The sequence below is a fragment of the Pyrus communis genome, chromosome 14 (assembly GCF_041283825.1).
Source record: "Pyrus communis isolate YQ-2024b chromosome 14, ASM4128382v1, whole genome shotgun sequence".
Lineage (NCBI taxonomy): Eukaryota > Viridiplantae > Streptophyta > Magnoliopsida > Rosales > Rosaceae > Pyrus > Pyrus communis.
The window spans coordinates 20588344-20615325 of NC_142578.1; the positions used below are offsets into that span (position 1 = coordinate 20588344).

Below are 26982 nucleotides of genomic sequence, written 5' to 3' on the forward strand. Positions count from 1 at the left end.
GGTTTTCTGGACCCACCAAGGAGCTCCCTTGATCACACATCTGTAGTTGGTCGATCTTGATGAAAGTGATGGGGAATCCGTATGAGCATGATTTAGTGATTCCCCATATGGAATTTGCCTTGGACGCGTACTTCAACATAATTAGAGAATGCGATGACAAGGGCACCATGGGGGAGTCCGCCTAATTACATTGATGACCTGTTTACGTAATCGTAATGAAAATAGGAGAAATTTAATTGAGGAGAAGTGTGACATCCCGTCCCGAAAATATCGGAAACGTGTTTAGGAAATGACCCTTTTACCCCTAGTTGGTTTTCGTATTATTGTTTTTGGTTACTTTGTGTGGTGTTAGCAAGCTTAGAGCCACACACACACACACTGTCTCTCTCTCTCTGTCTCTCTCTCTCTCTCTCTCTCTGTGGGTTCCCCGAGCTCCATTCCTTCCTCTTCTCTCTGTAACGTACGGACAACACACAAAAGCACCCAAATCTTAGTAGATCGTGGAAACCAAAGACACCATTCGACTCGTGAGGTCGAGGCGAGCTCAGCCATACCGTTTTCAGGTGAGAAACACATCGTTTTCACGTCGATTCGACGACATCCGTTTAGAGTACTGTTCATGCAAAATTTATACATTGAGTTTTTGGGCTTTTGAAGCTTGTAGTTGTGTTGGTGAGGTCCCAAGGAGCCTCGGAGTGCTTCGTTGGACAAAATTGGACGTCGGGATCGTCCTGTTCGAAGTTGGCCGAGCTTGGAGTTTTTGCACAGGTATAATCTCTTAGTTTTAGCCCTTAAAACTTGTTGGGACATGTTCTTCTAGTCTAGGGCTTTCATTTAGTCCAAGAATCACGAAAAACGGATGAAAAATGAGCGAGAAAACCTAAGTTGCAGGTTTTCCCAGTTTCCGGCGCCGGCGACGTCGCCGGCGATCGAATGAAGAAGGCGACGGAATATTCCGTCAATTCTGACGGAATATTCCTAACGCCGTTAACGGATCCGGTTAGTTTTAACGGAATATTCTGTCAGTTTAACGGAATATTCCTGACGGCGTCTGTTGACACCGTCAGTGTGCCTGGCACGTGGCCGCGCGTGGGGGGCGCGTAGGTCCGTGCCTGTGCTGGCGCGTGGGGGCGCGTGTGGGGTCCAAAAATTATTCTAAAAATATGGTTGTGATCCTGAGGTTGTGTAGAGCACGTTGGTATATTCATTTGTCCATTTTGAGCAATGTATGAGAAGTTATTACGAGAAACGGGTTATGTGCTTTAAAGTTAACGTTTTTATAGTTGTTTCGCATTTAGGTGACACGTACCCAGAGGACGAGCGTGCACACGCGAGACAGGGGGGCTACGACCCTTCTACATACCAGTGAGTGGGCATTTGTTTTCCGTATATACCTATATACATATTAATTCCCAGAAATTAGTATAAATGTTTCGTTATATGCCATTTCTTTTATATAATTGTTGGTTATGCATGAGTAGTGGCATATACGTTTAATTACATATTCAATTATGCATATGTCATATATATTTATATGTTGGTGCTGTGGAGGCATAGGTAAGTGCCAGGTAAGCGTTATTTAACGATTGCATTAAATAGTGGTTAGAGATGCTTAGAGAGCTCATAACCTGCACCCCCGGTGTTAGTGCTCCCGCCCAGAGTAGGGCACAGTCCTTCACGTGATGTTCACCTCCCGCACCACACGCTCAGCTTGGATCCAAGTTAGGTGCATAGGCCTGTCGTACAGACCACATTAGGTGGTTCCGACTCGTAGGTGACCCGCGATTATTCGCACAGCCTTCACGTGATCGTAGCACTAGAGCGTATGGATATGTTACACCCAGGCCTGTCGTACAGACCACTTAGGGTGGTTCCGACTCGTGGGCAGGTTTAGATATTGAGATTGAGATTTGAGCTCTAGATGCAGCCGTACAGGTCACGTTAGGTGACTCCGGCTGCCAGATGTTATGACATTGATATGATTTATACCTGGGCACTTACATATCATTATGAGATTTTGACATGGCATATTCTTGAGCATGATTAGCATACCCTTGAGCATGTTTGGTATATCTATACATACGTATATATGTTTATTTTCTGGGAAGTATACAGGTTTTACGGCGAGGGGTTAGTTTGTATTTTTGCTAAATGGTTTTCAAAGAGCTTTGTTTTTGCCCACTCACGCTTTTGTTTTGCGCCCCTCCAGGTTCTAGTTGCTTAGCCGTTGCGGTGGTTTCCCTTGAGAGCTTTTCGGCGTTCTGACAGACACTCCACATTGTAGGGTCACCTTCGGGCGTACTACTGTTATCGTTTTTGTTTGGACTGTTATAGACCTGCTCTGAATTTGTATCGCACTTATTCTAGTACTTGTATGCTAGTTTTTAATTATTCGTACTTTTATTTCTACTTTACTAGCTTCCGCACGTGCACATGGTTACGTCACCTTTGTGTGACGGCCAGCACGCTCCGACCTCGGTCGGGGTGTGTCAAGAAGTCATAATCTGATTCATGTTGAAGCTGTTTACTTAAGTGTTCTAAAATCGAAATAGAAATGATACTAATTCTATAAAGTTGTTTACTAATTCAGCAGAATCGGAATGTAAACCAATATGATTACTAAAATGCCCTTGTTCCAAATCAAATATTTTATATACTTTTTTTAATAAAATTTGATATAATATATAATAGTAAGAAAAAAAATTTAATTGTTTTTTTATTTCATAGACATACTAAAATGCTTTTGTTTATTTTTTTTTTATAAATAAAAGTATTTACTTTAATATTTAAATTTTCTTGCTCAAGTTGTAGTTTCTTTTCTTCAGCATATGCATGGAGTTGTGCATAATATGAATGAGCATGGAAATAAAAAAAGTAAGGAGTTGTGCATAATTAAACTGGGGTTAATGGGTTTATAAGGGATAGTCCTGGAAATAAAAATAATAAAAAAAGTAAGTGAGAGCATAACAGGAAGAGCAAATGCATTCCCGATTCCCTCACCCTCTTGGAATTCAATTAACACATCCATAGAGAGAGTCCAATTCCTCCAATCCCCGGAATTGAATTCCATTTTTTGTGTGGGTTCTACGCACTTTTGATTCCTCCCAATTTTATTAAACACAAGTATAATCCATAATCGGAATCAAATTCCTTATTTTCATTCTAATTATGGGTTTGTAAACACGCCCTGAGAGAGAAATGTTACAAAGACTATTTTAAAGTGAGGCTATTTATGGATTCTCCGCCACATCATATTTTTTGCACAATATTTTATAATGTTGGTGTACGAATTGTGCAAAAAATTTGAGGTTGCGGAGAGTCAATGGAGAGTTTCACTTTGAGAGTTTCCTTAACATTTCTCATATTGCGAATGACTTACATGGCACAAATTTTTTGCTATTACAAGGTCTCGTGCCAACAAAATGAGGATATGTGAAAGTTTTCATCCATATATCTTTATTGGCCAAAAATCGGATAAATGGTCCTCGTGGTTGTAAGGTATTCGGCATATTGCCCATGTGCTAAAAAAAATTGAATTTAAACCCTTGTGATAAAGTCTTTTAGGGTTTAACTTCCATTGTTCCTCTGTTAGTGTGAGACTAAGATGGTCATTTCATCGATCAGTTTAGCTTCCTAACTAATTGATTAGTTGAGCATTCATAACTAAAACCCCATTCCCAATGAATGAAATCACAAGTAGAATTCTTTGACTGAAATCAGAAAGGTTTAGTTCATGTTTGAATAGCCACATTGATGGCTAACAGAAGAGTGGATGGAGGCATTGCACCAAAATAATCAAGTATTGCTACAATCTTGATAACCTGCAATACCCAAAAGGGGGAAAAATAAATTAAATGACCCAAATTTCAAAAACTCAAATGGAGATGGAAGAATCTACATTGGGAAATGAGGAGGATGAGATTCTGAAGATTAATGTTGAGATTGTGGAGGGCAGTTTTCGTCGAAGACGAGCAGTAAATTTAGGACATGGTGCGTTGGTTGAGAGATGTTGGGAGATGAGAATTCAAATCAAAGAAGTGAGAGAGAAGGGCTGCCAACAGTGGAGGAGCTTTGTGAAAAACAAGTTCGTGGGTTGGGAATGGTGGTTCAAAAACCTCAATTGGTCAGAGGAGAGAGGTTTGGGCAGAGAAAGTGGAAGAAGGAATAGCTTCCATAGCTTCCATTTGAGATGGGGGAATCAAATTGGCTAATCGGGAAGATGAAATTGTTGTGTTTGGTTCTATTTCTGGTTGTAGAGATTAGAAGAAAGAAAGGAAGAGGAAGAGGGAAGAGAGCGAGGGTGGTGCAGCGAACCGAGGTTTCAAATTTGGGCATAAATCCTAATAGACCTTACTACAAAAGTTTAAAACCGAATTTCATAACCACATGGGTTGTCTTCCGAATATCCTATAACCACGCGGACCATTTATCCGATTTGGCTTATTTTTATTTCATTGGCCTGAGACGACACATGGGTGTGAGTGTAATTGTTCTCCAAGAGATTCATGCTTATATTAGAAACTTCCCTCCCTTTTCTATTTAGAATTGTAATTAATTACAGTTTGTATGATTAAGATTATTTTCTTGTTGAACTACATAAATTGACAATTACATTATAATTTTTTGGGGGGTGAGGAGAGAGTTGTTTGTAAAACATGAGAGCCGGTTCTGAGGGGAGTCAGAAGAGGCAACCAGTTGTTATTTTTTGTTCACGACCAAGTTATGTAAATATGAAAAAGATGACGAATCATCTTCATTCATCTTGTACATAATTTCAAGATGTTAAAACAGTTTGTTATTTATTTTATGATGTTAAAACAGTTAAAGCATGCAATATCTTTGTTTGCCAAAACGATGAATTCTCTTTAGCCCATGGTATAAAGCCCAAAGTTCTGTTGCGGCCCCAGGGCACACTCTTTCCATGTTGTGTCCAAAGCACATGATATATTTATGCACTTGCTCATGATTATGGTTTTTTTTTTTTTTGTCAAACGATAGATTTTGTTAGATTAACTACTGACGAAGGTTGAACCCATACCATCATGTAAGGGTTCAACACCTATCCACCACTATGGTAAAGGGCCACTTGTGCTCATGATCATGATTTAAATATATCCTTTTTTTTTTTTTTGGATAATGTAGGTTATGACAATAAATTTAGGGTTTGTTTTATACACACCCCACATTTTGTTAATGAAACCCGATGTGCTTAATACACCTCACATCTTTTTTTTTTAACAAACAATTTTATCTACACTAAGAGAGAGGTGGTGGGCTTAGCCTCACAATATGCTAGCAATAATGTGGTTCAAATTTGCTTTTTGTGGAAATCGAATCTAAAACCTCTTACTTACAAGTAAAAAGGAATATCATTAAGCCGTAGTATTAAATGGCACCCCACATCCACTTTTTAAATTAAAATTTATCTTAGCACACTATATTTACTTTCCAATACTATTTTCACACCCCATACTCTTTGTGAATTGGATTTTAGGGTTTCGTTTTCTATAGATTTTGGGATTTCTGTCAATTAGGGTTCATGTACAACAAAATATTTTTGCATCAGTGTAGAACTTAAATATATCCAATAAATAGAATATACATTACTTGGTGGACACAAAGATAAAAATTGAGTGTAAACACATCCAATAAGAAAACTCTAAGATCGAAAACCAAATAGCAACCATTGTGAAGAAAATTCTTCCCGGCACATTTCTCTACGAGTGAATTTAATTAAATCTCAACCGTTCCACAGGAAAGAAAAATGTGACGGCTACCAAAACTTTTCATTGTGGGAGAGATTTTTTTTAGTGTGAACGGAATACAGGATGATACATTACATGTTATTATACAAATAATGAGATATGTGTAATAAAAAGTTAATGATTTAAAAAATAAAAAAAAAATTCCCACCACTTTTATAAAAACAAGTGATTTACCATTCGTGTCCTGATCATAATGAAAAATTTCTTCTATTACGGGGCCTAGCTGACATGGACTCACCCAGAGAGCCCCGCCCAACGATGACGTGGAGTAAAGAGCGCCTCTTACTGCAACTGTATCTTTTTGCTTTGGAGTTCCAACAGCAGCCACATTTGCCAAATCTCCTCGTTATCTCTCTCTCCGAGCCACTGCGAGCAGAGAGTGAGTGAGAGCCATGGAGATGGCAACCTGCAGCTTCCACAGCTCCTCCTTCTCCCTCCCATACCCTAACACCAACAACCCTAGAATTACTACCCTTTCCTCCAAGCAACTCTTCGGCTTCACCTTGCCTTCTTCCTCAACCGCCAAAACCACCACACTCAAACTCCGCTCCCGGAACTCGAAACGCTTCTCCGCTCACCCGTCAATCAAATGCTCCGTCTCCGAAGCCACCGAAGCCGCCGCCATCGAAACAGGTACTTTCGCTTCTTCTTCACTTGCAACCTTTCATTTCTATGCCTCTGCTCCTCCTTTTCCTATTTACTGCAGCAATTCATTACATGAGTTTGGTATTTGAAGAGAGTTTATCTTCGAAATAGTCTCGTAGCGATAGAGGTTGTTTTCTTGCTTTATTTGTTGATTGTGTGTGTGTGTGTGTGTGTTGGTTGGGAATGGTGGGTAATGCTAGTCTGATTGGGAACTTGGTTCTTGTCTTAGAGAGGAGGAGTAAGTTGATGAGGAGAGCTGACATAAGGAACATAGCAATCGTAGCGCATGTCGACCACGGAAAAACAACTTTGGTTGATGCAATGTTGAGGCAATCAAAGGTAAGACTAGAAACCTCATCAAAATTCTTCATGTCTATATGATTTTGGTTTGTATTTCTAAATTTCTTAATGACATTGTTGGGGGATTTTGTGCAGGTCTTTCGTGATAACCAATTTGTACAGGAAAGGATAATGGACTCGAATGATCTAGAGCGTGAAAGGGGAATTACTATACTAAGCAAAAATACCTCTATTACTTATAAAGACTCAAAGATTAATATAATTGATACTCCTGGACATTCTGACTTTGGAGGCGAAGTCGAACGCATCCTCAATATGGTGGAAGGCATTCTTCTAGTGGTACCCTTTTGCACCTTCTGTTGTTTTGGATCGTAATCCTTATATGTAATGTTTTTCATGTCAGCATTTTGCTTGCTATGTCTTTGTAGGTAGATTCTGTCGAGGGCCCAATGCCACAAACAAGATTTGTTTTGAAGAAGGCTCTAGAATTTGGCCATGCAGTTGTTGTTGTTGTTAATAAGATTGATAGGCCTTCAGCTCGTCCGGATTTTGTCATCAATTCCACTTTTGAACTATTTATCGAACTAAATGCGACAGATGAACAGGTAACAAATTTTTTGGATTTCCATTTGTTTCTCTAACCAGGTGCTTTATTTCGACTCCCAGTGCCTTTGAAACGATGTATCTGGGGTGTTGAAATGGTATCTTGGAATACTAGGAACTAGTTTGTGGCTATTGTGGAATATAATAGCAAGAAATTTCCTTTTTGAAAACCTGTTTTAAATCTTGATCAGACTGAGAAAGCTAAAAAGTCTGTGGCATTGAAAGTCTAATCTCGTTGTTTTCCTTGCAGTGTGATTTCCAAGCAATATATGCTAGTGGTATTAAAGGAAAGGCTGGGTTGTCAGCTGATAAATTGGCAGATGATCTTGGGCCCCTTTTCGAGGCCATAATGAGATGCATACCTGGGCCTGCTATTGACAAAGATGGTGCACTTCAAATGCTTGTTAGTACCTTTTCTTTAATCTCATTGTTCTTTGTCCTTTTATTTTATGAACATTTACAACTAATATTGAGTGTAATATCCGGATTTAACTAGTTCTTACTTAAAGAACTGTACAAAATAATACAGCATAGAGAAGGCTGATCAATATAATGAGATCACAGGGGTTTTCTTGTATTTACCTGTTAATATTTGTAAATGATTAAGGCATATGAGCTGATGCTTGCATACTTTCGAATAGTGAGTTCAAAAATTACCTATCACGTTTCAGACCAAGAAGACCTTTTACTACCTTTCAGGAAAATGAAGAAAGTTAATGGCTAAAGTTGACTGTTATGAATTACAAAATTTCTGGTCATATTAAAGCAATTCAGTAGAGTGGCTAGCGAAGGCAAAATGAACTGTAGTACAAAAAGCTTTTATTTGGTCACCATAATACTTGTATAGCTTTAACTTGTTGCTACGAAACTTAGCTGCATTTGCTTGTACTTTACTCTTTTTATTTTTCGAGTTTTCTTAGTATTCAACTTAGGCATCTATAGACTATTCTGTACGTAATTTTAATAGAAATATTGCAGGTTACAAATATCGAGTATGATGAACATAAAGGCCGAATAGCTATTGGACGTTTGCATGCTGGGGTTCTAAAGAAAGGGATGGATGTGAAGGTGAGTTTGAGCCAAATCTGGAAACCTGGTCAACGTATTCTAGCTTTTTCTTTTCATTTATTTTCTTCACCAAATTAAATAGCTTGGGATAATATTTTCATGATATCTGACTATTGCTGTTAATATTTAACCCTTATCAGTATTATTTTTACATATTTTATATGAATTCTTAAGATTGTATTTTTTTTTCATCATGGTTCATTTCCAAAAAGAAAGGAAGGTATAAAGTTCATCTTAATGCATTATCTTCAATACAGGAAAAGAAACAAGTTTTCTAAACTTCTGCTCATGATGCGATTTTATAGGTATGCACCTCAGAAGATGCATGTCGAGTTGCAAGAGTTAGTGAGCTTTTTGTGTATGAGAAATTTAGTAGGGTTCCTGCAGAAAGTGTGGAGGCTGGTGATATATGTGCTGTTTGTGGAATCAATGATATTCAGGTTTTGATGCTATCACATTTTTTTTTTTATAAATTTGAGAGTTATTTCTTGGTTTATTTAATATTTTAAATTTACTCAGATTGGTGAGACAATTGCTTGTAAGATCGCTGGGACACCATTACCTGCCATTAGGGTTGAGGAACCAACAGTGAAAATGGCTTTTGCCATAAACACTTCACCGTTTGTTGGACGTGAGGTACGTCTACAAAATAATTTCTACAGATGTTTACTGTCTCATACTATGACAACTTGCTCCAATTCCTTAAGATTTCCTTTTAGGTATATGTATGAAACAAGCCAGAATAATCTGAACAATCTGCGTTTTGTAAAGTACAGAGACACCTTATCAATAGGGATCTCTTTCGATGATGGGATCACAATGTGGGCCCAATCCTCAATGCAGTCAATTCCAAGTCTTCACTTTTTTAGTCTCCTCGTGGATCATCCTTGTAAAAATCCAACAAATCTGAAATCAGTTATCTAATTATGATCAAATATATAGACAAACAGAATCTTTTCGTTGAGAACTGAAATATAGATGATAATTCAAATGGGCAATCAATTTCCAACTTTTCTGATCTTTTTCCAGGGATGACTGTTAGATGCGAGTCTAAAACTTATATGGTTTGTATAGCCAGGCCATTTTGCAAAGTGGCACCAACAATGCTCCCTTTAATTCTCCTTGGAAGGGATCCCTATTCAAAATGAGCCTTTATAATTACATATGCATATATTATGTCCATCCAACAGCTTCTCAAACTACGTTAATAGATTGAGCGGCTTACTGCGTACACTAGTTTCATTACATCATAATCTCTTTCCCAGCATCCTGGCTCTCAAAAATATACACACTATACTTAAGATGTACAGTTTATATAATTGGATATATTCTTGAGAATGCTTAACATCCCACATCTGGATTTCAAGCCTTACAGGAGCATTTGAATGGCTTGGTACTTTACGTTAAGTCACTCATCTGAGACCTTGTTAAAACCTAAAACCTGACTCCTAAACAGTCATTCTACATTCTAAAGTATATACCCTGTTGGCAAATGGAGCAGAAGATATAAGACATGCTGCATTTTAAAAATGTGTGAAAGTAGAGATGATTTTGTATTAACATAAATAGGGTGATGTTTTTTGTTTCTGGTTGAAATAGGGTAAGTTCAATTGCCACATTATGGAATAGTATGATGTTAGACTGTCGGTCTGGCACTGTAGATTCAAACAAGAGTCCACCTAATCAGTGGTTCTTGATTGACGGTCTGTCAACATTGCATGCAAATTATCTGACAACTTAAGTTTCTGCCTGGTCAATGGTTCATATCTTTTGTTAATGTCCTACGGGTTATTAGTTCTGGCACAAATGTCAAGGGATCTTTATCTTGTGTGACCTTAATTGGAAATGTATTTGGTCCTTTTCAGGGAAAGTATGTTACCAGTAGGAACTTACGCGATCGTCTTTCTCGTGAGCTTGAGCGTAACTTAGCTATGAAGGTTGAAGATGGCGAAACAGCAGACACCTTCATTGTTAGTGGACGGGGTACTTTACATATTACAATATTGATCGAGAACATGTGAGTATGGTTATTTTTTTGTTATTCCACAATCCTGTTTCTTCTATATGCACAATTTTAAATGGTTATTCAATTCAGGCGAAGAGAAGGATATGAATTCATGGTGGGACCTCCCAAAGTTATTAACAAAAGGGTGAATGACAAATTGCTGGAACCATATGAGGTGAGTGTTGAAACTTTATTGTTTCTGTGTATGAAATGAGCGAATTTTGAAATTACTTACTGTCATGGTTGAAGGCCAATGCTTCCACTTTGATTGGAATGGAAACAGGGCACATCGTCATACTACTTAAAAATAATAATAAATGCATTGCTTAATTCTTAAGAACTGCGAAGCTGTGGTTCATTCAAAATTACAAATAAACAGTATTGCCAAATGCTTTTCTTTTCTTGAGGAAAATATCCCCTATAAGTTACGAATCATGCTACCGCTCATCTGATAACAGTCGTTTATGTCATGTGGATTGCTTGCAGATCGCCACTGTGGAGGTGCCAGAAGAACACATGGGTCCTGTTGTTGAGCTTCTTGGCAAAAGGAAAGGGCAGATGTTTGATATGCAAGGAGTTGGGTGTGTAGACATTATCCTGTTTCTATTTTCATCTATAACTAATCATCTTTTATCAATGTGAATGCATAGTACAATCAGAGGTGATGATCAAGCACATGAAAATATTTAGAGCATAATTTTCTCCGTAACTCTAGCAGTGCTTAGGGTGCAACAAAAGTTTGCACCCTGTAAAAGATGGATTTTTAGATAAGGATACAGTAATTACCTAAAATCAGTTGCCAATCTATAATTTTATGCATCTGCTTGTGCAGGTGCAATATCCATGCACCCTCACATTTCCCCTATATATGCAATGCCAATTAGTTGCCTTGCACCTGAATGTCGAGCCCATAATGAAGACCTTGTGAAAAAGACTTTTGTTCCTTTAGTAATTTATTGTGCCTTCTATACCACAATTGCTTGTCAGTTTCACTCTTCCTGAACTGGTGCAAATAAATTTCCATGTAGAACTCTCATAACTAAAATTGTGCACTTTTGGTTTTGAAATTATTAGACTATGTAACTGAAAGAACATTAGTAAACCAATAATTAATTGTCATCTAATAATGGTCCCCATCCCCCGCAGTGGGTATCATGGAGGGTCATAGTGCTTTCACATACTCTCCTTTTTTTGTCTGATTATGGCCATGACAGTTATTGAATTGTCTGCTTGGTGAATGCAACATCTGATCTGATTATCTGTCTGGACTATGCATGCACCAGGTCTGAAGGCACAACCTTCCTCAAATATAAAATTCCAACTCGTGGCCTTCTTGGTTTGCGAAATGCAATTTTAACAGCTTCTCGTGGCACTGCAATTCTCAACACAATATTTGATAGCTATGGACCTTGGGCTGGTGATATGAGTACCCGGGATCAGGGTTCACTGGTAACTTCTGATATATAATTCATTATTTTGATGTTTAACTTTACAAGTCTTAGTGGTGGTGAAAGCCTTTTGCCAATGTCTGTTATGGTACTGACTACAATAGTTGTTATCTCACTTGTGATACTTTTGGACATCTAAAGTTGAGATGATTTTTTGCATTAAAGTGAAACTCAAGTTCAAGCATTCCAAGTCATCCAAAATAACAATAAGATCATATATGTGACTTGCATGTATGTCTCCCCTGCGTCAGGATAATTAAATTTAACTGCGAAGATTTATTTTCAGGTTGCCTTTGAGGGTGGAACGAGTACTTCTTATGCCATTTCTAGTTCACAGGAGAGGGGGCAGTTGTTTATTGGTCCCGGGGTGGAAGTTTATAAAGGTCAGATAGTCGGCATCCATCAGCGGCCTGGGGACTTGTCCCTTAATGTGTGTAAGAAGAAGGCAGCAACAAATATCCGTTCCAACAAAGAACAAACAGGTGAGAAGCAACTATAGTGCTTGCTAATTTTTTTTTTTTCCTGTCTATTGCGCAAAAGAGTTAACTCCCTTCTGATATTGTTAAGTTTAAATTTATTAAGCTATGATAGGTTGACCAAAAAGATATATCGGTGAAATTTAGCTGTTTTAAGGCAATAATGCCGAGTAAATAATAAAAACTAAATTTTTTTCCTAACATTCCAATTATGTCTAACCAAGTTGTTACTTTATATTCGTAAGCTATTTATCCCATTGTTAATAGTACTTTTAGGCAGACCCAATAAACATAGTACTCTACATGGGGCAACCTAAATAGATTGAATTTTCATCATAATAATTTTGCTTTTGCTCTACATGATTCAAATGTCTGCTCTTTTTTCCCAGAACAAAATTATCCTTATATTTGTGAGGAGAATGGGATATTTGATGTTTCTTAAGTTTAATGGTGTCTTATGCTTAATATTTGTCAGAACTAGTGCAATAGCCCTTCTATTAGGCTAGTATTTTCTGAAAGGTCTCTCCAATTTCCCACTTCAATAATTTACCTAGGCATTAATTGCTTATAAAATGGTTGGGTTCTCATGTTTTCTTGTAAGTTTTTTACGAGTAATTCAATTTTCTTGAGTTTGTACATCTGCAGAAGCAAGCCTCAGTTTATAGCATTTGATAATCTCGAATCTCCTTTTTCTCTATGCAGTGATTCTTGACACCCCATTGGATTACAGTCTGGATGACTGCATTGAGTATATTCAAGAGGATGAATTGGTGGAGGTAACTCCTGCAAGTATCCGAATGTGCAAGAACCCAAAGTTTTCAAAGAAATCAAACAGGTAGTAAGTTTTCGTAAATATATATATGATGTGAACCGAAAGCTCATTGTTTTCAAAGAACCCAAAGCTCATTGCTTTATGTTTCGACATCAAGGAGAAAGAGTAAGCAAAGTTTTGCAATATTAATTGGTTGTATATAAAAGAATGAGACTCAAAGTTGTAGTACTATAAGATGTTCACTGGTGATGTGAAAAGACAAATTGAATTGATGAAGATTTCTGACTTTGAGTTGTAATGGAGACTGCCATTGTCACATAGTTTTTATTTTATCGAAGAAGGCAATACTTTTAGCTAATGGAAAGGAAATGTTGGCAAAGGATATATTATTTTGCGAATTTTAACTGCTGCTTGTTCGAGCTCAGGCCTGTCGTCAGTTGCTTAACAGGTACCTTTTTTCACTTACTCAAACTCTCTTATAATTAAGATATTCCAAGTTTGACATTCGACAGAAGATGTGCCCCTGAACGTATTATATAACACACACACACACGCATAATATAGTGAAGCTGTTATGTCTAGAAGATTAGTTGATAAAATTACGAGAAAGATGAAGATTGAATACACTTGGGTATGAGAGGCTGTATATGCTCCATAGAAAAGTCTGATTTCCATGACTCGAGACCAAACCAAAGTTCCAGCTCTCATTTTCAAGTTTCTACTAGCTAAAGTTGGTCTCCATCTCTCATGTCATCCTTGCTATGCATTTGTGCATCTAGATGGGGCCTGGGACCGCCTCCTAGAACCAAAGTTGGTCCTACTAAAGAAATTTTTAGGTTTGTAGAACGAGTCCATTGTTTGAATCAATTAAAGTGTGCATTGTATATTAAAGAGAAGTTTCTGATTCCATTCTATATGGTAATGGTCCGGTACCTATCTATTGGTTAGAACAGTTTGTTGTCAAGTTATCAGAGAAACGGCCCACTTCCAACGACATTGACCCTAACTTGTTAATTACCGCCTGCACAGTTTGATCGTGGTGTGGTTTTGTCACAAAAAGCATCAGTATTAGTTGAAGTGAGGTCATACCAACTTAGGATATTTAAACTCTTCTTTTTCTCAATTCCTGCCCGACGTGGAACATTTCAACATTTGTGTGTTTGTGAGATATATAACGAAACCGTGATTCATACGACCCGGGACAAAGAAGATATATAAGACCAAACCCTGAGGGAGAGTCATACGTGCACGAAGAGCATTTCGTTTGGTTTTGTTGACTTTTTAAGCGAAGGGACTAGTATTAAAGGCCTAGAAGACGATAAGCTTCGAAGTTTGGAGTTTACCCTTTCACTTAAGTTCTTGGTTGTTCTGCCCCTCCTCTTCTAGTATCGCTTGTATAAAAACACCGATCGGGACCCAAGTACGGTCGTTTTATTTTCGGTCAAACAGTCGAATCTGTGTCATTTGTGGTGTGGTGTACGGTACAAGGGCTGATTCAACGCAATATAGTATTGACTTGGTAGCTCTGCAGATGGTCTTCTTTCTCGTCTTCTAGTACTAATTGTTATACTAAACAAGATCAATAGTTTATTTTCATTACAAAAAACTAAGACTATAATTCTGTCTATGTCTCGATGCCAACTGCTTTTCAAATATTTTTCTCCTAATTATTTGTCATAAAAACGCAAGCGTCGACGTTTGTTTTTCTTCTACTCATTCCATATTTTTCTGCTAATAATTTTATCAATTGCATCCCACCTATGAAATTGTCCTCATTTCATAGAAAATTCCAAATGCATATCGTGAAATCTCCTTCGGTGTTTTAAAACATGCGCCTCAAGGCGTGACTAGGCGGGAGTGAAATGGCATGTGCCCAGTGGGGAGTAGGCGAAAACTCGCCTAGACATGGTTAAGTTGCGCCTTAGGATGTTTTGAGGTGGCCGAAATCCTTGTTTGAAATTTTCTTGGGACCCCTCAAAGTCGAAGGCTGGGCCTTTGAGGCTTTGCCCTCTGGTTCTTTTCCACTTGCGGCGGCGGTGTCTTCATGAAAAAGACACTTGCGAAAAAGAAAGATTTTTTGTAAGACTTGGCCCAAAATAACGTCGTCTTGTCTAAGTGTATGTGTGTATATATATATATATATTATTTTTTTTTAAACCCACAGCAGTCCCTTTTTTTCTACACCCACAGCGGACTCCCTAGTTATTTAGGTCCGATAAGAATTTGTTTCACGCCTTAAGGCTTTCGCCTAGGCAAGGCTATCCATAAAATGTCTCGGCTACGCCTTTGTCTTTTAAAACATTGATCTCTACGTAGTTGTCACATACATACAAGGGACAAGAGAAATAACAAACGTGAGGTGCGGATTTTTCTTCAAGAGTATATTTCTAGATCGATAGAAAGAAATAAAGTTGCCCAAGGCATAGTCATCTCATTGAACTTCCTAGCAAAGGTTTTGATTTCTCGAGTGCATTTTCGATCCTCCAACTCGTTTATTGAACTATGGTGCCCCCCAATTCTATCGTGCGTGACTATTTGGTCTCCGCCACATTCTGCCAAAATGTCGTCAATTTGCCAACGGAGACATGCATGGGTTGAAACAAGAGTTTTATTGGATGCCTCATCCCAGATTATGGAGCACGGAAGAGCACCTGCACGTTCTTTCCCTAAGAGGCTCGATAGCCATCGTTGATACCTCTCCACCAGATGGTGAGAACATTGCAGAACTCGAATCATGTACGAGTCCTCGGCTTGGATGGGAGTACCACTTAGTACTATACTCTAGTGGTGTTTCTTTTCACTTGTAAGTGAGAAGTCTTAGATTCAATTCTTTCTAAAGACGAATTTAAACCACATTAACTCGCTAACCGGATAGAGAATCCTTCGGAGGTTCTCCGGAACCCTTGGAACCACAGGCCATGAGACGAAATGCTTCATGTATGACTGTCGTTTTTGGTTGCGTACTCCTCGTTTGGTAGTTAAAACTTTGAGTAAAGGGTCTCAAAGTTCAAGCACTTGCCAATTAATATTAATATAGAAAACCAAGTTGCTTCTAACTTCAAATGTCTTTCTTACAATGTAATTCAAGTAAAGCTCACATTATTTTTCTCATAAACTAAAAAACCTTCATATATGAAGCACCGAGAAAATTTGTTCTATCACCAGTTGTTTACAGTTATTAATCTATCTCATATCTGATTATGGAGATTAAATTCACCATGTATGTATACCTCGGTGACAATTAAAAATTTCCCCTACAAAATTTAATATCAACCCAAAAGCCTTAAGCATATTTTAGAGAAAACCCAAAATGAGAAAACCCAAAATTAAAATATTCTATATTAAACTCTTTGATTATCCTTTTTATGACTTTATTATCCTTGCTATTAAATTTTGTCTCACTCCTTGAATTTTGCTCTTGTTTAATATTCTTTTATTGACATTTGTAGCATGATATTATACTCTTTTGATGAAGTTTTTTCCGATTTCATCTTTGTTATAAGAAAAAAAACTACTCAAAGTAGACAATGATGATCAATTTTTGCATTTTTTAAAAATAAAATAAAATATTTTTTTTCTAAGGACTCAAATATTTTTCTTAGGTAGATAATAGTTTATATCTATTTCATACGTAAATAATAATGATTTTCAATATTTTGTATCTTTGTTGTAGGAAAAAAAATGCATAAATTATGAATTTTCTTGAGTCTTCATTTTGTGTGTCAAAGAGTTGAGTCAATGTTAGTGTACGGTGTGAGCGTGCAAGGGAGGCTGATTCAACACAATTCATTGTTGACCTGGTTACCTCAACCAAATTATTTTCCTCTTCTTCTACTGCTAATTATTTAATCTACTTAATAGCTTTTGTTCATGTCCCAGTACCAACTGTGCGCTTTTCAAATATTTTATTCTAATTCAGAAATAAAAAAAATAAAAAATAAAAAAGAAAGAAACTTCTAAGTATCCTTAAAAAAAAAATATATATATATATATATATATACACACACACTTCTTTTTTTTAAAAATAAAAAATAAAAAATAAACAAAGGAGGATAGTTGGTGGTAAGTCACGGTTATCCACTCCTTCCCAGCCCGGGGATGCTATGGAAATTTCACCATACCCGTGGCCACAATCAGACAGACTCACCAGCTCAGAGCATCGTACCTAGAATCTTCTACATTTTTTTATTCATTTGGAAGCTGCAGTCCGCTCTCTTACCACTGACCATTATTATGGTTTATATATATACTTCTAATTATTGTCACTTCCAACCATTCATTATCTTAAAAACATAGGTCATTTTTTCTCCTTATCATTTCGTTTTTTCTGCTAATATTTTCATCACTATGTGTGGGAGTCGTCCAGACTCGTCAAAGGGTTTGTTTGACCCTCGGACCCAAGTATCGGGACATGTGAATGTGTGGACTTCAAGCCCATTCTAGAACATAAGGTGGACAAACCCAAACAGGGTTCGGAAGGTCCAACCGAAATGTGGGGTCTATTCGGTACTCTTCACGAAGCTAGATGAATATATTCGATACACCCCAATCGAAATTGCGCGTATGTTTCCATAGGTTCCAGCCGAAGCAAAATACCTTGTTCAATACACCCCAGCCGAGACTACTGAAGCTAAGTAGGTATTTTGGTAGATTCCAACTGAAGCTAGGCTTGTCCAATTCGACACACACCAGCCGAATCACTAGTGTGTCTCTCTCGCCGAAATTACTAGACCCGCCATATCAGGCGCCGTCTGGGGTTTATGGGGGTCGAGCCAAAGACTCCAGACCTCGTTATCATCCTCGATCGAACTACGAGAGGTGGTTCCAGGCAAGGCACAAGCCAGGGGTGCTCAAAGGAACCTTAATTTGGTACGGCAGAGGGAACTTATGCCGGCGTGGACCACGGGGCACGAATCTTCACCTATAGACTTGGTGGAGGTTTTGGGTGCTCGACTCCAACCGCGACTTTTGCGGCTTAGGGTTTTGGAATTTCTTTCTTTTTGTTTTGTTTGTTTTTTTTTTTTTTTTTTGATATACCCACACACATCAACATATAACATGCATATAGCATAGAACACTAATCATAGTATTCATGGCATGAAAATAAATTGAAACCAAATAAATTAGGGTTTAGGATTACTTGAACGTTGATATAAGATGGTGAAAAGCTTTCGTGGGATTTTTTTAGGATCTTCTCTTTCTCGCAAAGACACTTTGTTCTAATAATGTGTTGTGAAATAAACTTTAACGTGATGAGAGAGAGTGGGAATACATAGGAAGAGAGAAGTGCTCAAGTTTATGAGGATTGTATTCCCCTTATGGCCTTGTATCTTTATTTATACTAACCACGATGGCCTTTCTTGCCTTTCAAGTAATACAAAGGTTATGAAGATTTGGTCTCCAAATCCTATTTAGTTCTACTTCAAGTTTACACAATCACATTCCTAAATAAACACACAATTCGCAACAACTTAATCATTTTTTTTGCTATTGTTTAATTTATTCAATTTGAAGGTTATAAATAAAAATGGGCATGTAAGAGAAGAAAAGACTTGACTTATTTAAATCAAACGATAACGGCTTAAAGCTAATTAACATAGTTAGTAAATTTTTAGTAAATTCGCGTATGTACATATTTTTGAAAAATACATCCATTTTTCGTGCGCATCTCAACGATTCGTTAAATTACATCTTTTTAAAACTCCAATGTACACTACATATGCATACATACTTTTCCAAGTTATTTTCATACATTTTTCAATACATGTAAAATTCACACATTTTAAATGTTTTATAAAAATAAAGTAATCAACAAATAATAATTAGATTTAAAATATTTTTAACAAACTTGTCGAATAATAGGGACGGGCGCGGTTTGGTTTGGTGCGGTTTTGAGTGAAATCAAAACCAAAACCGCAAGTTTTTGCGGTTTGGTATGGTGTGGTTTTGAGGCCAAAACTGAAATGAAACCAAACCATTTGGTTTGGTTCGCTTTGGTTTTAAACAGTTTTGGTTTGGTTTCATTGTTTGAAAAAGCTATTATGGTTAGCTAGTTGTATCTCATTTCTTTTTCCTTTGATATACACTTCAATTCTCTTCTATTAGCAACATTTACTATTTGTTTTTCATTTTCATGTCTTCTATTACTGCATTGTTCAAGCATGTATACAATATTAAAATTCAATCAAGCATGGCTTCAATTACAACCACATCATATGGTTTATGAACTTTAGTCTAAATAGTCGGTCTTCCTAGCATTTTCCTATATAAAACTAGGGTTACATAAACTCCCCTTACCTTGGAATCAAGCGAAGCAGTTTGAATAACATAATTCAGCGAACTGACAAAAAACATTATAATGCATGTCTACCAAAACTCATGTACCCGGTTATATTGGATTATATCAATCTATAATATTAAGCCCAGATTAGATAATTGGACTACAAATACGATTAAACCCAAATTAATTTGAAGTAAATTGAGCATAAGGCGAACTAATGGTGCATAATAATTACGGATTTTCTGTGTAACTGGAGTTAATATAGTAACAGATGCATATCGATGGAAATAGAATTCGTGTTCGAATGCGCAAGCAGTAGAGCGAAAAGTAAAACATCATAAAAGGAAGGGACAGAGTACACACCACACACCAGAGAAAACACAGCAATACGCTTGACACATATGCACAGATACTAAAATGTGGACATCACATAGATACTTGACACACACACACACACACACATATGCAGACAAGCAAATAACCAATTAGAATTTAATATTTAATAAAGTTATGCAGTTTCGGTTTCGGTTCAGTTTTAGGGTTCTGGAACCGTAACCAAACCGTTTTTCCTTCATTCAGTTTGGGTTCAAACCAAAACCGTTTTGAAACCACAAAACTAAACCGTTCTGTGCAGTTCAATTTGATTCGTGCTTTGGTTTCAGTTTTCAGGTTCAAGTGCCCACCCTTATCGAATAATATAGGGAAATAGTAAAAAATAACTCATTTTCTTAATTTTTGGACAAATAAGTTTTTTTGAACATGCACACAACATGCACAACAATATGATAAAAATATATTTTTTTAAACGTGCAATTACCAAATTACCCTCCTATATAAAAGGGTTACTCAGAAACTTCAACCCCCATATCTCATTTTGGATTAAAGACAAATTCCAACCCAGCACCTCTTGAAGCACCGTTTGCAGAATATGGGGATTCAAGACCATGGTGCTTTTCAAGCAAGGAAATTGCCTAGAAAGTTTGCTAGGAATTGAAGACCATGGTGCTTTTTAAGGATTTTGCTAATTTCACTATCAGAACCTGGATGTGCTGGCGGAGTTGAGCTGCGGGTTGGGAAAAGCCATGGTGGGGTTGAATTTGAAGGATGAGAAGGTGCTTCAAGAGGTGGGATGTGGTGCTGCCACTCTTCTCTCTCTCTCTCTCTCTCTCTCTCTCTCTCTCTCTCTCTCACACATCACCACACGACCATTTTCTCTCTGCTTGAAAACTCCTAAACACTCCCTTCTCTCCCTTCCCGCCAACTTTTTTTTCTTGCTGCGAGGTTTATCCTTGTTGGGGTTTTCTTAATTTTTTGTTTACTTGTTTGGGTTTTACTAAAATTCCCCCGTATCTGATTGGGTTTCTACCTCCCAAGTTTCTTCTTGTTTTCACACATAGATTCTCCAAGTGATTTTGGTTACTTTGAATTTTTCTGAGTTTTTGTTCTCTTTTTCCAAATCTTTGTTGTGCTTGAACTTTGAGGTTTCAGAGGTGTCGGGAGTTACCAAGACTTGGCGGTGGGGGTGATTAGGGTGGGGAAGGAGGTGTCGGGGACAGAAGGGAGGTAGGATCTATGACGGAGAAGGATAAATTGGTAGTGATGGAGAAGGAGAAAGCTCGTTTTGCATAATGATCGAGTTAAAAATACGCACTATGTATACTATATGTACATGATATGCACATGACACACATAATATGCTCTCACATATCTGACCTCAATCCATACATCCCAAGCTCACAATTCTCTCTTCAAAATAAAAAAAAATTACGTCATCACCTCACCTGTGAATTTTTACAATTTATATCTAGATATTCATATTATTTCGCTTTTGTGCATGGTGTGCATGATTTGTGCATAATCGATTTGTTTTTATTTTAATGATAAAATTAATAAAATGAGTCATTTTTGTTTATTTTCCTATAACATATACGTGTGTATTCTCCATTTTTCATATTTTACTAATTATGCTAATTGAACCTATCACGACTCACGAGCAACATCGTTTTATATTTTTGCTCAAGAAAAGAGAATGCATTAGAAAGAGAAATTAAGAGTAAAATCAGTTTCAATACAATCAGATAAAAACACATTCCAAGCTTTTGAAGGCAAAGAAAGATCCCAAATATGATAATTCTGGAAGCTCAGGCCACAACTTGTAAAAGCATTCGCGAAAAAGTTGACCTCTCTGTAAACATGTTTCCAAGTGACAGTATTGAAGGTGTTGACAATGTCATCTAAACCAAGTTTCAGTCTCCTTGGGACATGACATTTCCTCTGAGCTCAGCAATCACGGGCAACGTCGTTGCTTGACAAAGCATGTCAAAGTATCACGGGCAACGTCGTTGCTTGACAAAGCATGTCAAAGTATCGGGCAAAGAAAAAACTAATGCACATAAACTAATTTTTCCTCAAATAAAGTGAAGGGAGACTTTAGATGCTATTTTTGGCAATATTCTTTTACTGAAATCTTGTTGGTTTTTAATTTTTGATCGAAGTTCTTGAAATTAATGTGAAAATTTATTTCTATGTATGTTACTATATTTCTTTAAATTAAAACTTGAAATTTATAATTGTTTATATTAATGAGATTTTAAATAAAAAAAATTATAATTTGTGGGATTAAAAATATTAAAATATAAATTATACTATTGTTTGTGTGTGTGTAAACATGGGTACATTCATCTAAATTAGTCAAAAAATTATTGTACCAAAACATGGGTACATTCTTCAAAATCACAAAAAAAAAAAAAAAAAAAATTAGACTTAATAACATTAGTAAATTTCTTTGATTAAACTTGACATGGATACATTCTCAAATCAAAGAAAAAAGAATGCACCCATATAAGTTTAAAAATGGATTAGAAAAAAAATTGAATAGATTATATATATATATATATATAGGTACATTTTACATATAACAATTTAGTATATTTAAGAATGAGTACATTTCAATGTTAAAAATTTGATAAAATTACATGAATGGGTGCATATAACATTAAAAAATTGAAAACAATTTTTTAAAAAGCTAATGGGTACAAACTTATTCTAATTTTTTATATATTTTGGAATGTTTTGAATTGAAAATTAGTTATGAGTTTAATAAATGTGTGAGTATTAAAATTCTAAATCTATTATTAATTTTTATTTTAAAAAATTATGTAACTAACATGTAAATTCATTATTACATTAATGCTAGGAACTTGGATCAAAATCTAAAAACTAATAAGATTTCAGTCAATAAACATTAGTAACTAGAGACTGGATACTAATTTTTCCTAAAGTAAACAAAACTTGCTGTTCCATTTGTGATAAATTGGAAACGACGTCAGGCGCTTTAGATTTGAAATGAGAATTCTTTTTGGATATCCAAGATTTTCACATCGTGTCTGTTTTTTATATATTGTGCGATCAGTTTTCATCATAAACTATTTGTATTTAATTTTAAATAAAAATATTTAAAATAATTTTTGTTCGCACGATGAATGAATACAATGTAAGCATTCTCGGAATCCTTACAAATAGGATCCGGATAGGGGATCCTCATTCAGACTTTTCTCTTTGCATGGTGGAAAAAATATTGATTAAGATTTAAAACAATTAATTGACGCGTGGATTCCAATTGCTTCTACACATAAGTCGTCAAAATAACGTGGCACCGGCCATTAATTTGTTTGGTGAGAGGTCGATGGGTTGGGATACAATGCAACCCCCAACTCATTGGGTTTTTTTCTTCTACTTTTTTTTTTTTCTTAGTTTTATTTCTCTTCTTAAAGAAAAGTTAACTGCGTATATAGTGAAAAATGTTTGAGCTTCATTAATATGTAATTAATGTTGTTTAGACAAAAAAAATATGGAGTGTGCTATTCACACACCCTATTTTACTTTTCACATATTTTTTGATAATTTATGTCCGTTGATCTTCTTCAATTCATCTGATCTGACAGTCGAAAATTAAAAAGGTGTGTGCGAAGTAAAATGGAGTGTGTGGATATCACACTATTTGCTGACATATTTTCTAATATATGTAAAGTCATTTTATAAAATATGTCAATTTTGTACGATCAAATAGTTTTATTGTTAATTTATACGCTTAAAACTTAGGGGCTGTAGTCAAATGAGAATTTTAAAGAATTTTAAAAGACTTTAGAATCATAGTGTAGTCAATTAGGATTTTAAAAGATTTTAAAAGAATCCATTCAAATATAGGGGTAGTCAATGAAAGGATTTTAAAAGACTTTAGAACCTTGATGTAGTCCACTAGGATTTTAAAGGATTTTTATAGAGTTCATGCAAATCTATAGGTATTAAAAAATTCATAGATTTTGAAGGATTTATTTCAATAAGAGATCTTGTAGGATTTGAGAACGGATTATAAGTTTATAAGAAAATCCTACATGCACCCCTAGGATTTCTCTTCAGCCCCATCGCTCTTTCCCTCCATTCTGCAACTCGATATTTCTTTCTCACTCTCCATTTTCTTCCAGACATAGAACATGCCAACCTGATTTCCCTTCACTTTCTTCCGTCACCGGTACCAGTTGCAAACTTGAATTTTTTGAATTGTACAATATTTTTTGAATTTTTTATTTCCTTTAGTTTGGACTATGTAACAGTATTCCTTGTAATGCTTTGATGGGAAGTGTTAATGACTACTAGCAGTTTTTGTAATGATTATGCGTTCTATCTGAAGGAGTTAATTTTTTACCATGTTAATTGAACTCTTGAAAATTACTACTAAGAATCTTATTGCCAATTCAAGCTTTCTATTCTTTTTCATGTAATCATGTTAGTGTAAGTGTGCAAGCATCTTCCAAAGCCTATTTATATTGGTATATTGGTAGCTGTACTTAGACTGAACAACACATTATGAACTAATCAATTATTGAGGAAAAAATGTTAATTTTGAGACATTTGATTTAAGAAGAACTACTTGTTTTGGTTAGTTAAAATTATTTTTCGTAAATAAATCACAATTTAAATGAGAAAGGAAAAGAAAAGACATATTTGATTGGTTTATATTTCCATATCAATATATATATATATATATATATATATATATATGTTTATGTCTTCTTCAGATTGTGCACTGAGAAAATATTTTATGTTGTAGGAGTCAAAAAATAAATTCTAAGAAATCCTTACAAATCCATAGAAATCTATAATAGAAATCCATAATAGTCTATCAAATTCCATATGAAATTGTAGAATCTATTAAAATCCTTTGAAATCTGTCATTTAAAAAACTCCATTAAAATCCTCTGAAATCCAAATTAACTACACCCCCTTTATGCTATGAAAGATTAAAAAGAATTGAGTGTTGCTGACTCATTTAGTGGTTGTTTGAGAATTTATGTGCATGTGTGAACATGTTCATTTGGATGTGCTTTAAAATAATTAAAACTGCTTTTGGTGAAATTGATTTTGAGGTTCAAGGCACTTCAAGTTTGAAAAAAGCACCAAATATGTGCTTCTTACAGGAATCACATGTGAAGCACTTCAAGTGCTTTTCGAAGATTCACTTGAATTTTTGCTAAGAATTGGTTTCAAAAATATTTTCACCAAACACATTTTCAATCATTTAAAAAATGAGCCCTAGATTAATTTGTAATCATGAGTGTGAAAATGAGTATATACTCAATCGATATTAGTAAGAGTTGCATTATACTATTTTATTTACTAATATATAAAGATATTTTATTCTAAGGGAGGAGTATTATGAAAACAATTGAGGTTTCAGCATAAAAAATGACAAAATGGGAAGTAACCCAATTACTTATAAGCTCAATGTCCTTCATTTTTCCGATGTGGGATTCACTCTCTACACATCCCCTGGCAAATTTTCAAGTCTAACACGTGGACAACACAAATTGGGTGACGTGGAGCACATGTGACCATTGGCTTCACATATAGGGCAATATATTCTGATACCATGAAGAAAGTTAAGATTACACCATAAAACTAATTGGTAATATGAGAAATAACTCAATTACTTATAAACACATGCAAAGTCCCTCATTTCCCTGATGTGGGATTCACTCTCTACATGGCCCCTCATATTGGGCTAATTTTCAAGTCTAACAGTTAGACAACACAAGCCAAGTGATGTTGACCACGTGTGATCGTCGAGTTTCACACATGGGGCAATTTGCTTTGATACCCTAAAAAGATTGAAGTTCCACCATAAACCAATTAGCAGTATGGGAAGTAGCCTAATTACTTATAAGCACATGCAAGGGTCCCTCATTTCCCCAAAGTGGATTTACTTTCTACACGCCCCCTTATGTGTGGCGAATTTTCAAACCTAACACGTGGACAACACAAATCAGGTGACATGGAGCACATGTGGCCGTTAGGCTTCACACATGGGGCATTCTGCTCTGATAGTGATACCATGAAGAAAGTTAAGGTTCCAACATAAAACCAATTGACAAGATGAGAAGTAGCCAAATTACTTATAAGCACATGCAATGTGTAACGACCCGTTTTAAAATTCACGTTTTAATTAGTTAAAATTACAAAAATACCCTTAATGATTGAAAGGTTGACTTCCGTAAACTTTCGTCTATTGACATGTAGGAATTTTCTTTTTATTTTATTTTCGTAGCCCTCATTGACACAAACGTGTAGGCGTGAACGGAATCGAATTTGGAGCTAAAACGAAGCTTCTATGAATTTTGTGCATCAAGGTCATTTTGGTAATTTCACAATTAGAGATATTTCTCCACTTTGGGCTTCTCCTTGGCTGACACGTGGCATATTTTCTCCCCATTTATGAGGTGTTCTTTTTCTCCTCCCATGACTCCTCTCTCTTTAAAACTCTATCTCCTTATCTCTATCTCGCACTATCATCTCTACACTCTCATCCCCTCTTTGAGAAAGCACACAAACACTACGATCACGACATGACTTTCATCGCAATTCCCGTCATGCCAGAGCTGATCACCACCATTTGGCAGTGACGGCAACCATTTATCTTCGACTAGGCACCCTTCTCTCTTTCTCTCATTCTCGGTACTATAGCACAGTCACTATGCTTGTGTTTTCCGACGAGTTTCGCCATCTACGGCCAAGGTAAACTTTTTAGAACCCCTTAGATCATGTTTTAGGTTAGATTGGAGTAGTTGGTAAGTGTTAATCGAGTGTTAGATGCAAGAAACAGCTTGGGGGAAACTTTCCCCAGATTTTGGCGAGAAACGTCATCTTTCAAGCCATTTCCCGGCCAATTCCGACCATAACACAACTCCAAAACGGTATGAACCTCTTATTCTCATTCTAAACTTCATTTCCATAGCTAGAACGTTGAAAATGGTAAAGAAATAAGCTCGAATAGAGCTCTAGAAACTATGCCTAGATTCTGGTCGACCCACGGCCTGAAACCGCGTCGACCCTACCCGCAACCTAAAACCGGGTCCAACCCAACTACTAGGCCCAACCCAGCAACCCAAAACCCAGATCCAACTCGATCTGAACCCAATTCCCTGTTTTTCATGGTCGATGCGTGGGTGTGAGTGGAGGGCTGTCATGGGCGGCGCATGAAGCACACGCGCCTCCGCTTGAAGTATTGTGCTCTGCCGCCGTCCACGGCGGTGACCACGGCAGCGCTAGTAAGTTTTTAGGCGA

General features: G+C 36.4%; 1 protein-coding gene across 1 annotated transcript; it reads left to right on the top strand.

The window, feature by feature from the left end:
* The first annotated feature begins 6030 nt into the window (after positions 1 to 6030).
* Positions 6031 to 13440, top strand: LOC137712608 (putative elongation factor TypA-like SVR3, chloroplastic). The gene is made up of 14 exons (XM_068451714.2): positions 6031 to 6398; positions 6640 to 6749; positions 6846 to 7049; positions 7139 to 7315; positions 7564 to 7716; positions 8292 to 8381; positions 8687 to 8821; positions 8901 to 9017; positions 10247 to 10398; positions 10477 to 10561; positions 10873 to 10967; positions 11670 to 11835; positions 12121 to 12316; positions 13013 to 13440. Exons 1-14 carry the CDS (start codon positions 6158 to 6160, stop codon positions 13147 to 13149), a joined length of 2058 nt encoding a protein of 685 aa, XP_068307815.1. The 5' UTR covers positions 6031 to 6157; the 3' UTR covers positions 13150 to 13440.
* Positions 13441 to 26982: the final 13542 nt, after the last annotated feature.

Coding starts and splice junctions, on each gene's coding strand:
- LOC137712608 (XM_068451714.2), top strand. CDS start 6,158: ATGGAGATGGCAACCTGCAGCTTCCACAGCTCCTCCTTCTCCCTCCCA. Junction 10,562..10,872: donor AATTGCTGGAACCATATGAG/GTGAGTGTTGAA, acceptor GATTGCTTGCAG/ATCGCCACTGTGGAGGTGCC. Junction 10,968..11,669: donor TTTGATATGCAAGGAGTTGG/GTGTGTAGACAT, acceptor TGCATGCACCAG/GTCTGAAGGCACAACCTTCC.